This window comes from Culex quinquefasciatus, chromosome 1, assembly GCF_015732765.1.
Source record: "Culex quinquefasciatus strain JHB chromosome 1, VPISU_Cqui_1.0_pri_paternal, whole genome shotgun sequence".
Lineage (NCBI taxonomy): Eukaryota > Metazoa > Arthropoda > Insecta > Diptera > Culicidae > Culex > Culex quinquefasciatus.
This window is the reverse complement of record NC_051861.1, coordinates 42,762,130-42,776,603: the sequence shown is the minus strand read 5'-3', so window position 1 is coordinate 42,776,603 and position 14,474 is coordinate 42,762,130. Positions and strand designations below refer to the sequence as shown.

The window sequence follows — 14,474 nt, the reverse complement described above, 5'->3', positions numbered from 1 at the left end:
AAAAACCTCCAGATTTAAGGTTTTTGTCCCTCAGAATTGGTCAGTATATCTGGAGTTTTTTTTTGAAAAGGTCCAATAAACCAAATTTTCAGTTTTTGCTTTTTGGGTGTTTTTCAATACCCCTGACTCAAGGCAGTTTCAAAAACACCCAAAAAGCAAAAACTGGAAATTTGGTTTATTGGACCTTTTTTAAAAAAACTCTAGATATTAACCTTCCTACGGTATTGGGGTCCTTTTCGGCCCCTAGAGCCTTGAAATTTTTTGACATTAAATTTATAGTATAAATACACATTTCACAAAACAGATAAACCCCGGACGATCCCTAGGGGATCGTCCATAAAAAAGTTACTTTAAAGGTATTGGGGTCCTTTTTGACCCCAAACATTAAAAAAATCGTCAAAAATCCATTTTTTGACCGATTCCGGTTCTTTTAGTCACAAATGAAAGCTTCGGACGTGCCCTTTCCAAAACTGACCTGGAAAACCTGATTTGATCACCGGGAATCGGCTACAACCGAAAAAAAGACCTTTTTGAGACCCTAACTTTGACGACCTGTTACAGCATCTCCGGCAAATTTCAACCAATCAGGATTTGAGTTTTTTGGTGAAAACCCATCATGTTACACATCAAACTGCATGAAAGTCCTAAATGGTAAATTTGCATAATAGCACTATATTTGGCCTAAAAACGAACCCCAAGCTTTATTTCGTACTTTCCAAAGATTATAAGAAAAAAAAAGGATTTGAACAAACTCCAATCAATCTAGTGGTAGAAGAACCAACTATTTGCATTGCCTAACAATTAGTCATACTGGAAATATCAAAATTGAAAGAATAACGAAAAAATTGAAAGAATAAAGATTTTTGTTTAATAAGGCTGGTACAAATTTTGTCTAAGGTGAAGCCGTTGAACATTTTCGAAGAAAATTGATCATCACTATAAAATATTCTGTGTACTGTATCTGTATATTTAATATATTAAATTCAATTTAACGAAATTCAGCACCAAAAGGATTCAGCATGTGCCGGTTGTTGCCTTCTTGAAGCCACTGAAGGAATTTTTTATCTAAATCAATTGTGCTTCAAAATTTATATAATTTGTGGCGCAGTCATTGACGTCCTAGTTGACAATCATTGATTAATGAGAATGACGATTTCCATAACTTTACAAGGAATAGTATAATCGTTACCAAAAGGAATCAGCATGTGTAGGGAACTATTCTAAACAAATTGTTGAAGGAATTTTGTCAAAGTATTGAAAGCGACGCAAAATTTATATCTTTGAACAAAAAATCATGACAATGATGGAAGTCTTCACGTTAAAGCTTTTGAGCAATTCTCTACGAAATCGGTCTTTTTTCTTCAATTTTAATTTTTGTATTTTTTAATCCGGCTGAAACTTTTTTGGTGCCTTCGGTATGCCCAAAGAAGCCATTTTGCATCATTAGTTTGTCCATATAATTTTCCATACAAATTCGGCAGCTGTCCATACAAAAATGATGTATGAAAATTCAAAATCTGTATCTTTTGAAGGAATTTTTGATCGATTTGGTGTCTTCGGCAAAGTTGTAGGTATGGATACGGACTACACTGGAAAAAATAATACACGGTAAAAAAATTTGGTGATTTTTTATTTAACTTTATCACTAAAACTTGATTTACAAAAAACACTATTTTTAATTTTTTTATTTTTGATATGTTTTAGAAGACATAAAATGCCAACTTTTCAGAAATATCCAGGTTGTGCAAAAATCACTGACCGAGTTATGAATTTTTAATCAATACTGATTTTTCAAAAATCGAAATTTTGGTCGTAAAATTTTTCAACTTCATTTTTCGATGTAAAATCAAATTTGCAATCAAAAGTACTTTACTAAAATTTTGATAAAGTGCACCGTTTTCAAGTTATAGCCATATTTAAGTGACTTTTTGAAAATAGTCGCAGTTTTTCATTTTTAAATTAGTGCACATGTTTGCCCAGTTTTGAAAAAATATTTTTGAAAAGCTGAGAAAATTCTCTATATTTTGCTTATTCGGACTATGTTGATACGACCTTTAGTTGCTGAGATATTGCAATGCAAAGGTTTAAAAACAGGAAAATTGATGTTTTCTAAGTTTCACCCAAACAACCCACCATTTTCTATCGTCAATATCTCAGCAACTAATGGTCCGATTTTCAATGTTAATATATGAAACAATTGTGAAATTTTCCGATCTCTTCGAAAAAAATATTTTTGGAATTTTCAAATCAAGACAAACATTTTAAAAGGGCGTAATATTGAATGTTTGGCCTTTGTGAAATGTTAGTCTTGATTTGAAAATTCAAAAATATTTTTTCGAAGAGATCGGAAAATTTCACAAATGTTTCATATATTAACATTGAAAATCGGACCATTAGTTGCTGAGATATTGACGATAGAAAATGGTGGGTTGTTTGGGTGAAACTTAGAAAACATCAATTTTCCTGTTTTTAAACCTTTGCATTGCAATATCTCAGCAACTAAAGGTCGTATCAACAAAGTCCAAATAAGCAAAATATAGAGAATTTTCTCAGCTTTTCAAAAATATTTTTCAAAACTGGGCAAACATGTGCACTAATTTAAAAATGAAAACTGCGACTATTTTCAAAAAGTCACTTAAATATGGCTATAACTTGAAAACGGTGCACTTTATCAAAATTTCAGTAAAGTACTTTTTGATTGCAAATTTGATTTTACATCGAAAAATGAAGTTGAAAATTTTACGACCAAAATTTCGATTTTTGAAAAATCAGTATTGATTAAAAATTCATAACTCGGTCAGTGATTTTTGCACAACCTGAAATTTCTGAAAAGTTGGCATTTTATGCCTTCTAAAACATATCAAAAATAAAAAAATTAAAAATAGTGTTTTTTTGTAAATCAAGTTTTAGTGATAAAGTTAAATAAAAAATCACCAATTTTTTTACCGTGTATTATTTTTTCCAGTGTAGTCCGTATCCATACCTACAACTTTGCCGAAGACACCAAATCGATCAAAAATTCCTTCAAAAGATACAGATTTTTGAATTTTCATACATCATTTTTGTATGGACAGCTGCCGAATTTGTATGGAAAATTATATGGACAAACTAATGATGCAAAATGGCTTCTTTGGGCATACCGAAGGCACCAAAAAAGTTTCAGTCGGATTAAAAAATACAAAAAAAATCGAATGACCGAAATCCTAGAGAACTGCTCTTTTGTCTCCCTCCTTCAAAGTGGGCCTGAAAATCGGGGGTGTTTCAAAATCTTTCAAATTTCAATTAAAATATGCGTGCAATCAGCTGAAATCAATTTAAAATGCATTACCTTGCGGTTCGAATCATTTTAAACATGTTTGGGTAAATTTTAATATCTATTGAATTTTAGAAAATTCTCGGTGTTTATTATCGCAAATAGGCGTTTTTCGTTGAAATTTTTGTTTTCGGCAAATTTTATATTTTTTTAACACTAATGCTGGCAAAATCACTGAACTAGTGTAAAAAAAACATTTAAAAACACTTTTTCCATGCAAATGTTGAAACTATTGCTTGTTATTTTTTATTTTTTTGTCCCCCACTCGACCCCGGCCAGAGCCGAGGAACAAAAACATTGTCAAATATTTGCATCGGCCTAAGATGAAAACCTAAAAAAATATCAGATATTTAAACATTCAAAAACTGAAAAATTTAAAAAAATCAATGATTTCTATAATTTAAAAATTCTCAGAATTTGAAGATTTAAAAATTTAAAAAATTTCAATTTGCAGCAATTCTAAAAAATTAAAAAATTCCAAAATTTTATAATTTTTCGAATATTTTTTTTCTTAAATTCTTAAATTCTTTGGAGCATACATTTTGAGAAAAATAAGAAGTTTAAATTTCGTGATTAAATTTTCCAAAGGAAAACTTTGACAAGGATTTGGGATAAACGAGTACGAACTGTATTAACATTTTTCAAATCTTAAGTTTTTTGAATCATGGAATATTTGTGTTATAAATTTAATAATGTTAGAATTTTATGAAATAATTGTGTGAATTGTTGATTTCTATTTCTATTTTTAATTTCCTAATTTTTATTTTTTGTCAACATTTAATGTGAATTATTATGACTTTTCCCTCTGGTCAACTTTTTTCTAGCAAAAAAAAAACGAAATTCCATGTTTTAAGATTATGCCTCATAAGGCAATTCTAGATTTTAAAATTTTATTATTTCAATTTCGTTTTTTGAGCGTTTTATATGGAGTTTTGCGTTACTTTCAAACTCCGTACTTCAAACATAAAACGAGTTGATTTTTTTTGTCAAATACTTTCTTTATATTTTTTTTTTGATAAAAAAATATTATTATTAAACTCTCGCAAATAATTGTGGATTTAGCTGGTAGATGAATTTTCTGGCATCTTTTGTCGGTCTTTTCACGGTGTGAAAAAGTTCAATTCATTGACAAAATATGGATTAAAACTTTGATTTTAAATCACTTTTCCGACATTGTTTGAACATGTTCGCAATTTTTTTTTATCCTGTCGGATTTTTTTTTTTTCGAGAAGAGTTTCATTTTTAATCACCGTAAACTGGGGTGACTTTGATAGCCCGGGGTGACATTGATAGAAATTTGATTTGGCCACTATTTTTGATACATCCAATGTAACAGTCACATTTTTGCATATATGTTCGATAATAAGCTTTCCCTTAATGCTTACATACTCAAAATTCTCAAAAATGTTTAAATATTAATTTGACGGGCATTTGAAAAACCTATCAAAGTCACCCCGGGCTATCAAAGTCACCCCAGTTTACGGCACATGATTTCACCTAATTCTGGCTCAATGCTGCCACTTTGCGACCACGTGCTCCATTTGTTTGTCAACAAAGCTGCAGCTGAATGGTGAGACGAAGTGAGGGGGGAGAGGTTTTGACATTTTTATGCCCGCATCTGACCCGCCGCCTATTTCGACGGTCGGTGAGCCGACGGCCGTTTCCAACGACCGATTCCAGTTAGGAACTGATCGTACAATATTTGGTCAAATTATGGCGCTGATTGAGGTTTAGGTCTGCATGGATTTAACGCGTATAATTTAATATATATAATATATTTTTTAAACTTCCTGTATTGTACCACAATAACAACCCTACGGTTTTTAAAACTGTCTTAAGGTAAACATTTTCATAAACCGATAACGGGAATCGATACTGCAGACAATTTTACATAAATGTTTGCGTATTGACCATAGTCCTAAGTCCAATCCTTGTGAAGATACAGAGGTTTTAAAAATAAAAATGTTGAAAATAACAGGGGTTTAACCATTTCAGAGAGACTTTTTTTCTAAAGAGTCCTTATAATAACCTACAACTTTACGAAACCTACAGAATTTCATATTTATATACCCATTTTGTATGACCGCTCCCCCAAATTGTATGAAGATTTGTATGGAAACATTACTGATGCTTCTTTTGACATAGAAATGGATGGATTTTGTTGACAAAGTTTCATCCGAATCAAAAAATACAATGAAATGTCGATTTTTGAAATCGTAGAGAACCACTCTGCTTCGTTTTCCTTACAAACATATTGTCGGAAAAGAGTTTTATTTAAACGATAGTCACACCGAAAATTCACACAATTTCACCATAAAAAAAGATTGATGAACTTCAAACAAGCGCTCCCACGAGGATATGTAACACCAGTCGTGACATAATTCAACAACTCAAAGTGACACCCTCTCTTCATTCATAACTGCATCAGAAAGCACGTACTCCTCTATGAGTGAGTGCAGGAGCGAGAGGTTAAGATTTTCCCAATTGTTCTTCCTAAACCGCCAACACGTGACCAGTTTTAGAGGGGTGAAGAAGTTTGGGGGAAATCCTGCCGAGTGAACTGCTCACTTTTTTATTGCCTAGGACATAGCCTCTCTCTGGCAGTTAACTTATGCTTTACGCCACGAATCATCATAGGATTTTTGGAGAGGGGTGCAATCGTCATTTTTCCACCCTTGACTTTACAGTTTGTGCAGCGGCAGGGTTGTGATTTAGGGAAAAGCAAATATATCATTAGTAAGCGAATTAGCGAGGCTTCTGAAAGTCATTTCTGGTTAATCTTTCGCCGGAAATGGTTCACCTGATCCCGTTTGAATCCGTAAATCAATTTGCCCTATCAGTAAGGGCACTTTTTGTGTTCGTTCGCCACAAGTTCACCAAGGTGTGCCACGCGGGGCCATTGAATGTGTATAATTAGTGGAGAAATTATCAGATAATTATAACGAATTTGCTATTTTTCCCATTCAAATGTCCACTAGAGCCAGTTTTGAGCTGGATTTTTTTTTCTCTCGTCGTTGGCCCTTCCGGCCTATCAGTGGTGATATACGACTTGCAAACAATAAAATTAAGCGGCGAGCGAAATTTTTACCCTCTCATTATGGGATCCCCCCATCGCACGAATGTGGAGGAGACATTTTCCTCCTATTCATTTTTTATTCGCGCTATTCGTTGTCCTGGTTCCTGTTTTAAGGATCCCGCGAAATCCTACCTCATCCTAGGAGCAGCAGCAGCACACAAAAAAAGCCAAAACGAGCTGATAAAAATATAATTTTCCATACTTTTAATTTTTATTGCACCTTTGATAGTCGTGTTTTTTAATGAGTCGTGACCAGTGGCACAATAGAGCGGTGTGGATGAGTAATCGTTTTATTTTGCCCAGCGGTATAGAACATTTGTAAAATTGTGGTTATTGCAAAAAAAAAAAAATTATAAAAAGCATGAAAAAACGCCAATCAACAATTTTTCTGCATATTCTTAATTTATGAAGAAGTATTACAATGTCGTTACTCTTCTTCGAATGATATTAACAACATCACTTAATTAAAATTTTTAAAAAAATGTACCAAGCGAAAAATCAGTCTTGTCTTGATTGCAGATTCTAAAAGTAAATTAATTACAAATTAATATTTAATTGAATTAATTTTGAATTATTTTCTTTTGCAAAACCATGAAACTAACTAGTCTACACGGAGAAAAACGTTACTTAATCCACCTTAAGGTGGTTGGTGCCTTCCTCACATTCATGTTGTATTTTAGGTTGTAAGAATTTACAAATTAATTTAAGATTTTTATGATTATTGTTTTTACCAGAACAGCAATTTTCAGTACTTTTTTTACCAACTCTCCAAAATAAAGGAGAAAAGGAAGGCTGTAATTGAATTTAAAAGTGCTAATATGCCAGCATTAGGTGCACGATGGAATTGCATGCTTCCCCCTAGTCTTAGTAAACAATGCTTTATGAGTTGTATATGGGTAATTCTCTACCAACTCACACGAAATCGGGAAAAGTTGCCCCGACCCCTCTTCGATTTGCGTGAAACTTTGTCCTAAGGGGTAAATTTTGTCCCTGATCACGAAACCGAGGTCCGTTTTTTGATATCTCGTGACGGAGGGGTGGTACGACCCCTTTCATTTTTGAACATGCGAAAAAAGAGGTGTTTTTCAATAATTTGCAGCCTGAAACGGTGATGAGATAAAAATTTGGTATCAAAGGGACTTTTATGTAAAACTAGACGCCCGATTTGATGGCGTACTCAGAATCCCGAAAAAACGTATTTTTCATCGAAAAAAACACTAAAAAAGTTTTAAAAATTCTCCCATTTTCCGTTACTCGACTGTAAAAATTTTTGGAACATGTCATTTTATGGGAAATTTAATGTACTTTTCGAATCTACATTTACTCAGAAGGGTCATTTTTTCATTTAGAACAAAATTTTTCATTTTAAAATTTCGTGTTTTTTCTAACTTTGCAGGGTTATTTTTTAAAGTGTAACAATGTTCTATAAAGTTGTAGAGCAGACAATTACAAAAAATTTGATATATAGACATAAGGGGTTTGCTTATAAACATCACGAGTTATCACGATTTTACGAAAAAAAGTTTTGAAAAAGTTACTTTTTGCGTTTCTCTTTGTTTTGTCGTCCGTGTCTGTCGCGGGTGACCATGAACGGCCATGATCGATGACGACCAACTTTTTCAAAACTTTTTTTCGTAAAATCAGGATAACTCGTGATGTTTATAAGCAAACCCCTTATGTCTATATATCGAATTTTTTGTAATTGTCTGCTCTACAACTTTGTAGAGCATTGTTACACTCTAAAAAATAACCCTGCAAAGTTAGAAAAAACACGAAATTTTAAAATGAAAAATTTTGTTCTAAATGAAAAAATGACCCTTCTGAGTCAATGTAGATTCGAAAAGTACATTAAATTTCCCATAAAATGACATGTTCCAAAATTTTTTACAGTCAAGTAACGGAAAATGGGAGAATTTTTAAAACTTTTTTAGTGTTTTTTTTCGATGAAAAATGCGTTTTTTCGGAATTCTGAGTACGCCATCAAATCGGGCGTCTAATTTTACATAAAAGTCCCTTTGACACCAAATTTCTATCTCATCACCGTTTCAGGCTGCAAATTATTGAAAAACACCTCTTTTTTCGCATGTTCAAAAATGGAAGGGGTCGTACCGCCCCTCCGTCACGAGATATCAAAAACGGACCTTGGATTCGTGATCAGGGACAAAAGTTACCCCTAAGGACAAAGTTTCACGCAAATCGAAGAGGGGTCGGGGCAACTTTTCCCGATTTCGTGTGAGTTGGCGGAGAATTACCCATATTTCAGTTAAAAGTTTGTGTAAATCTTTGTCGAGACAAAATGATGTATTCAGCAACATAATTAATACAGACTTTTTCCAGGAGAGACGCAGACACTGCTTAAGCAATGTGGTAACCAGGCGATACGCATGCTGCGCGACTCTCGCGCGTAAGCAAAAAGACCCGGCCTTTGAGGTTATGCAATAATCACCCTTTTTTTAGCTACATGGCATAACTTTAAAAGTACTTCACGAAACAAAATAAAATTTAATAGGGTCTTAGGGGAATTCAAAACGAACGAATAAGGCAGATCCGGCCAAAATCGATTCAGCCAGTTCTGAGATAATCGTGTGGAAAAAAAAATCATGTCCACCCACATCCCCACAGACATTTGTTCAGAATTTGATTCTGAGTCGATAGGTATACGTGAAGGTATATCTAAAAGGTGTATTTAAGAAGTTCATTTTTCGAGTGATTTTATAGCCTTGCCTCAGTGAGGTGAGGAAGGCAAAAAAGAGTTCCCGTGAACAAGCGTTCATGAAAATGGGAACCACGAACAAAGTGTTCAAATCCCATGGTAGAATTTCCAAAAACGTAACGTATTTTCACGATTTTGGGAACTCTTTTATCTCCGTGTAACTTGGTTTTATGATAACTACGTAAAATAAAGAGTTGTTCCATCCTCCGTCACGAGATATCAAAAATTGACTCGAACTCATGATCAGGGAGCAGTTTTGCTCCGAAGATTCACGAAAATCTCAACTTTAATTTGATAAAACATTTTTCTCCAAGATTAGCTATGATAATGTTTTAAGATTTACCAATAAAATGATTGAACGAAACAGCTTTAGTTTAAAGAATTTCGTCCAACTATTATTAAACTAACTTCTTCTGTTTTTGTATGGTTGCCAGCAGAGACAATGCGTTGCATCGATACTGCAGCCAATCTAAATTTCTAAGCTACCCCGAAGCCCCATACCCTTAAGATTCTATTCTGGACATCATCGACACCGCTGGTCAACCGTGAAATTGAGGATTTGGAGGAAAAGTGCCACTATAAAAGAAAAACCCCTTTTCTCAGCTCGCAAACCCCCACACGCGCTGATTGAATTAGACGTCGTAAAAGTTTGGACAACGGCTCTAGTGCTACTTTTTGAATCGAGGGATCAAGGGTAATTTATAGCATTTTTCTTAACGGGAAAGAAGATGCAAACTGGCGTCATTGATCGAATCGCTTTCGTTTCATAAATCCCCAATTTGGTTCTTAATCTTTACATCTGGATATGGAAACTAATCAATTTCAGCAGATCAGTGGAGGGTCAAACAAATCAAAGGAAAACTTGCAGCTATTTTTATTTATTTTCACTCTCTATCGTTATCAGTTAATGCGGCAAGTGGACAGCACAAAAGAGGAAATATCACGTGCATGGCTTAACATCATACGACCCGCATCAAGTAGCTATGTTTTGGTTCTGCCTTTCTGTTCATCATAAAAGCGTTTGTGTTTTCCGGATCGTGTCGTCCTTGTTGGGAACTGTCGGGAGCAGATCTTCACGTTTGCGCGTTGAGAGGTTTTCGAGAGTGCACGGTGCATGGATTGGATCGCTCTGGTTGGACGCTAGCCAACATAAAAGGGACAATTTTCCAAATCACTAACCATGTTTATGACTGATTTTTATATCGGTAGGAAACAATAATCTCAACTGGCTATTAGATTTAATAATTGAAATGTGAAAAAAAATCAGAACTGCATCCTTCATCTAGTGACGATGCTCCGTTATCTACATTTGTACATGGCGGGCACCGCTGATTGTCATAAAACTCGCAGCACAGTGGCGCCATAAGTACCACAGGGGGCATAACATTGAATTACGTGACTGTTACGCAGATATTTTCGCTTTCATGGATAGCTTAAAAAGGGGTGGAAACCGCGTGATAGAAGAAACAAAATCAAGACTGAGTTTTTTGTGATCGAATTTCTTCCCGGGCTCCAGAAGTTCACTTTGTGTTTTCCATCTTTTTAGTTCTGTTATCTCTGTAATCATGCTTTGGCGTTTTTATAAGAAATTTATTAACTTGGTTGACTTAGATACAAAAATCCTTTGTTAAAATCCGTCTTCTTCGGAGGAGTCTCTGCGAAATACGACATAAATTAATCATACTATAGTCGACTCTCTGGTTGTCAATATTGAAGGGACAAGAGCAAGAGAAGCATCAGTTTACAACATGATGCAAAATCTAGTTTGAAAATATTTGTTTGCTTATATCCAGCTATGGGAGAGAATTATGGTAACGTACAGCAAACAAAAATCTCAAACACCCTTCAAATTTTAGTTTCGCGCAGAAAAATGTCCATGAGAAAGTGAAAATATTGACAACCGGAAGAGAATCTTCAAGCAAAAGAAAATATCGTGGAAGGAAGAGCATCTAAGCATGCAGTTTGTAGGAATTGACCAAATCATCGATAGATGGAGCAATATTGAGATCTAGAAGACCGACAACCAAAGAGTCGACTGTATTTTCAACTTCACTCATTTCTTACCGTTCCAACGACTCGTCACTCGAATCCCCCGTCAAAATCGGATCTCCACACATCCAGCACACGTGCTGGATCTCCAAGAAGCACTCGTAGCAATACATCCCGGAACATCGCGGCCTAAAGCATCGGACGTAGTCATCCCGTGCCAAGTCGGACCCACACAGGATGCACCGAACCGGATGATGCGACCCAAGTACCATACGGCTAAGCCAGTAGTGATTGGTCTTGGCCCGGATCACGTCCAGCCAAGTCGGCTTCCCGGTAGGATCGCCCAGGTCCGCGGCCATCTGCTTCAAAACCAGCTTCACAAACGTCTCCCGCTTGAGCATGATATCGTTGTACAGCCAGGTGGCTCGTTCGCGTGCCCTTTCCGGGTAGTATCCGGCCATTATGAGCTGGCGAACTCGCAGTCCGTACGGTTCCAGCACGATGAACGCCCAAGCGCTGATCAGGAGGAATCCAATCTGGTAGTACCGTACGTAGTCGGGATCCGGCGGGTCCGGAGCGCACTTGGCCGGACGCAGATAGTCAGCCAATCTGGCGCTGGTTTCGATGACCGCGACAATCCTTCGGTACATGTCGGCTATGGTTCCGTTTCCGATGACATGTATTTTAAACATAGTAGGCAGGTGGATATCGGTTTGCTTTCGCGAAGCTTGGCCGACTATGGTGAGCAGCCAGTACAGGCAGTAATCGGCACTGACAATGCCGGCGATTTGGATCGTCGAAAGGAACAGGAAGAAGGCATTCCGAGCGATCCGGAGTCGCTCCTGGCGGAGAAGGTACAGAGAGGTGAGCGGTATGTAGCAGTTTTGTTCCCTTCGGGTAAGAGGGAGAACTCTTGGGAGCTGCATGGATTCACGGCGCTTGTCAACAGCGTAGAACTCTTGGCCGATGTAACAGTTGTCGTAATCGTTCCGGGAGAGATAGTTTGTCTTGTAGTGTATTGACCTTGGAGAGATTTAGGTATTATTAAAGATTTGTAAGGGAATACACCCACATCAGAATTACCTAAGGATTACGAAAAACACACACATGCTCGAAATGACTCCAAGAACGCCGAATATTTTGAAAATGGTTTGGTTTTGGATTTCATGCTTGATTTCTTCCGATAACTCTTTAAATGTCTTCGAGATTGTCATTTTGTAGTAGTATCCGTGATCGATTGTTACATTGACGTGGAACATTACAAACATATCATCGATATAATTCTGCAGATCTGAAATTGTAACACATCTGCATTATCTCCAAATCCACACCCTAACCTAATACAAAACTCAACTGGCTTTAACGGAATCAATCACGACATTGTTCAGAAAGCTTATCGATTCACAGAACCAATCGATGACCTTGGCACTGAAGCATATCAGCTTGGCGGATCTTTTAACGTTACACATAAATCCCAAAAATCGTAATCTTCGCTGACAATCCAACACGGACGTCTCCAGCGTCGCAATACACCTTTCGAACGACGTTTTACCATCCCCGTTACAGATGGTCACAAGCTCGGCTAGCCATCGATATCCGGCTCGAATGGTCTCTACTGAAAGTGCAACAAAATCAGACACTCTGCCAACACTTCCAACACCATCAATCTACAAGTGCTCAGCAACCCATCCATAATGCCATCCAGCACCCGTTGAATCTTCATGAACCCCCGCTCGACCTCGGCGACCAACTTCTGTACGGTTTCCTTGAGCGTCGCAAACGGGATGTTGAGCGCCTTCAGCGTCTCATGAATCGACACCTTGAGCTGGGCTTGGCTACAGATGAGCGATTCCGACATGAGTCCAATGTTTTCAACGGTATTCCGGGCCGGACCGGACAGGGCCAGGACGAACACGTACGCGATCAGGGCGATGCGGCCCCGTTTGCTCAGCATTTGCGGAACCATCAGCAGGGTTATGCACTGGAAGCCGGTGCTGACGAAGGACAAGCCGGTGAACAGTGCTCCCAGCAGGATGGAGAGCACGCACGAGGTCCGGGGGGAGAAATTGAACTGCTGCCGGAACATAAAGTACAGACTGATGATCTTGAAGATGAACAGCAGGATAAGAGTTCGGTTGGCCCATTTTTTGCGCTGTTTGGATGGGTTTCCGGTTCTGTGCGATGTCATTCTGGAACCTTTACACGTGACAGGCCTACTTTGGCAATCTTGTTTCTTCTTTAAATTCTATATTTATTTATTTATGTAAATTATTAAAGTAAAAGCTCAAATAAATCAAACAATTGCATTTCACGAATCGTACCCATACCCCACTGGGCCGCACAATTTCCAATTCCGAACAGGTGCCAAACATTGACAACAATTTACCGTGTCGTAAAATTTAAAAGTTCACGAGAAATTAAACCACCACCGCATTGAACCCGGCACAGCAGCTGTTTAGAAGCATTTACGACCATTAATTGTCCGAAAAGAATGTAAAGATTTGGCGGTTCCTCAAATGGCCATTTATTTGTCGGCAGATGGCCATCACAAGGTTACCACATACTGTGCAGTGAGTCTCCCCAATCAGAGAGAGAGACAAATACACTTGGCATGCACAAGTGCACTGAGGCTTCTTCCAAAGTACTTAGTCGTAGACGTACTCGTCTCGTGCGGCCTCAACCCCGGGGTGTGAACCCCGCCCGAAATCGGGAACTAATTGTTAGGCAGCGCGGCGCAACGATCGTAAAGTTGGACAACGTTGTCGTACCACACCCGGGTTGCAGTTGTGGGTTGTGGGTGATCTGAACGGCAAATTTAGGTCTTCAACGTGTTGATTCCTATAGTTTCGAACTATTCCGTTAGATCGTGCCGACTTGGTCGGCGAAATGGTACTTTAACACTCACTGCCCAACGTCAATTACGTCGTGCCGTGGTTCGAATTGGGAATTAGACATTGTTTTCCAATTTTTGCACATTCTATGGAAACTTTGAACATGATGCTAATGTGTGTATTTTTCGTAACCAAATAGTAACGTCGACGATCGTAAAATCTATTTCCCCATTTTTAATTTGCTCTTCCGCTTTGTTTCTCTTTATTTTGCTTGCTCACTGAGGAAAAGCTTTTTATAATCCTGCTAAACAACAAGGAGGAGAGGATACAAATACACGAAAAAAACAATTCTCGAATCGATCCTTAAAATAAGAGGTAAAAAAACAGCTCAAAACCCATAATTTACAGAGTTCACTTGAGGCAGTGGAACAGATTGACGTGATCGCACACTTGCCATGTGTCAGCACGATCATCTAGAAAATGATCATCTAATTCAGTTACGGTTTCATTTTATTTTATTATTTATTATTTGTTGTACTCTTGATCATCGGT

General features: G+C 37.1%; 1 protein-coding gene across 1 annotated transcript; it reads right to left on the bottom strand.

The window, feature by feature from the left end:
* Positions 1 to 11,162: 11,162 nt before the first annotated feature.
* Positions 11,163 to 13,279, bottom strand: LOC6049261 (DC-STAMP domain-containing protein 2). The gene is made up of 3 exons (XM_001866011.2): positions 12,763 to 13,279; positions 12,502 to 12,706; positions 11,163 to 12,114 (listed from the first exon to the last, which is right to left on the bottom strand). Exons 1-3 carry the CDS (start codon positions 13,277 to 13,279, stop codon positions 11,163 to 11,165), a joined length of 1,674 nt encoding a protein of 557 aa, XP_001866046.2.
* Positions 13,280 to 14,474: the final 1,195 nt, after the last annotated feature.

Excerpts from the sequence above, each read along its gene's own strand:
- LOC6049261 (XM_001866011.2), bottom strand. The coding sequence starts at position 13,279 with ATGACATCGCACAGAACCGGAAACCCATCCAAACAGCGCAAAAAATGG. Across the intron at positions 12,707-12,762 it reads GGATGGGTTGCTGAGCACTT|TAGAGACCATTCGAGCCGGA; the intron begins GTAGATTGATGG and ends TTGCACTTTCAG. Across the intron at positions 12,115-12,501 it reads AGTGCCAAGGTCATCGATTG|GTCAATACACTACAAGACAA; the intron begins GTTCTGTGAATC and ends AATCTCTCCAAG.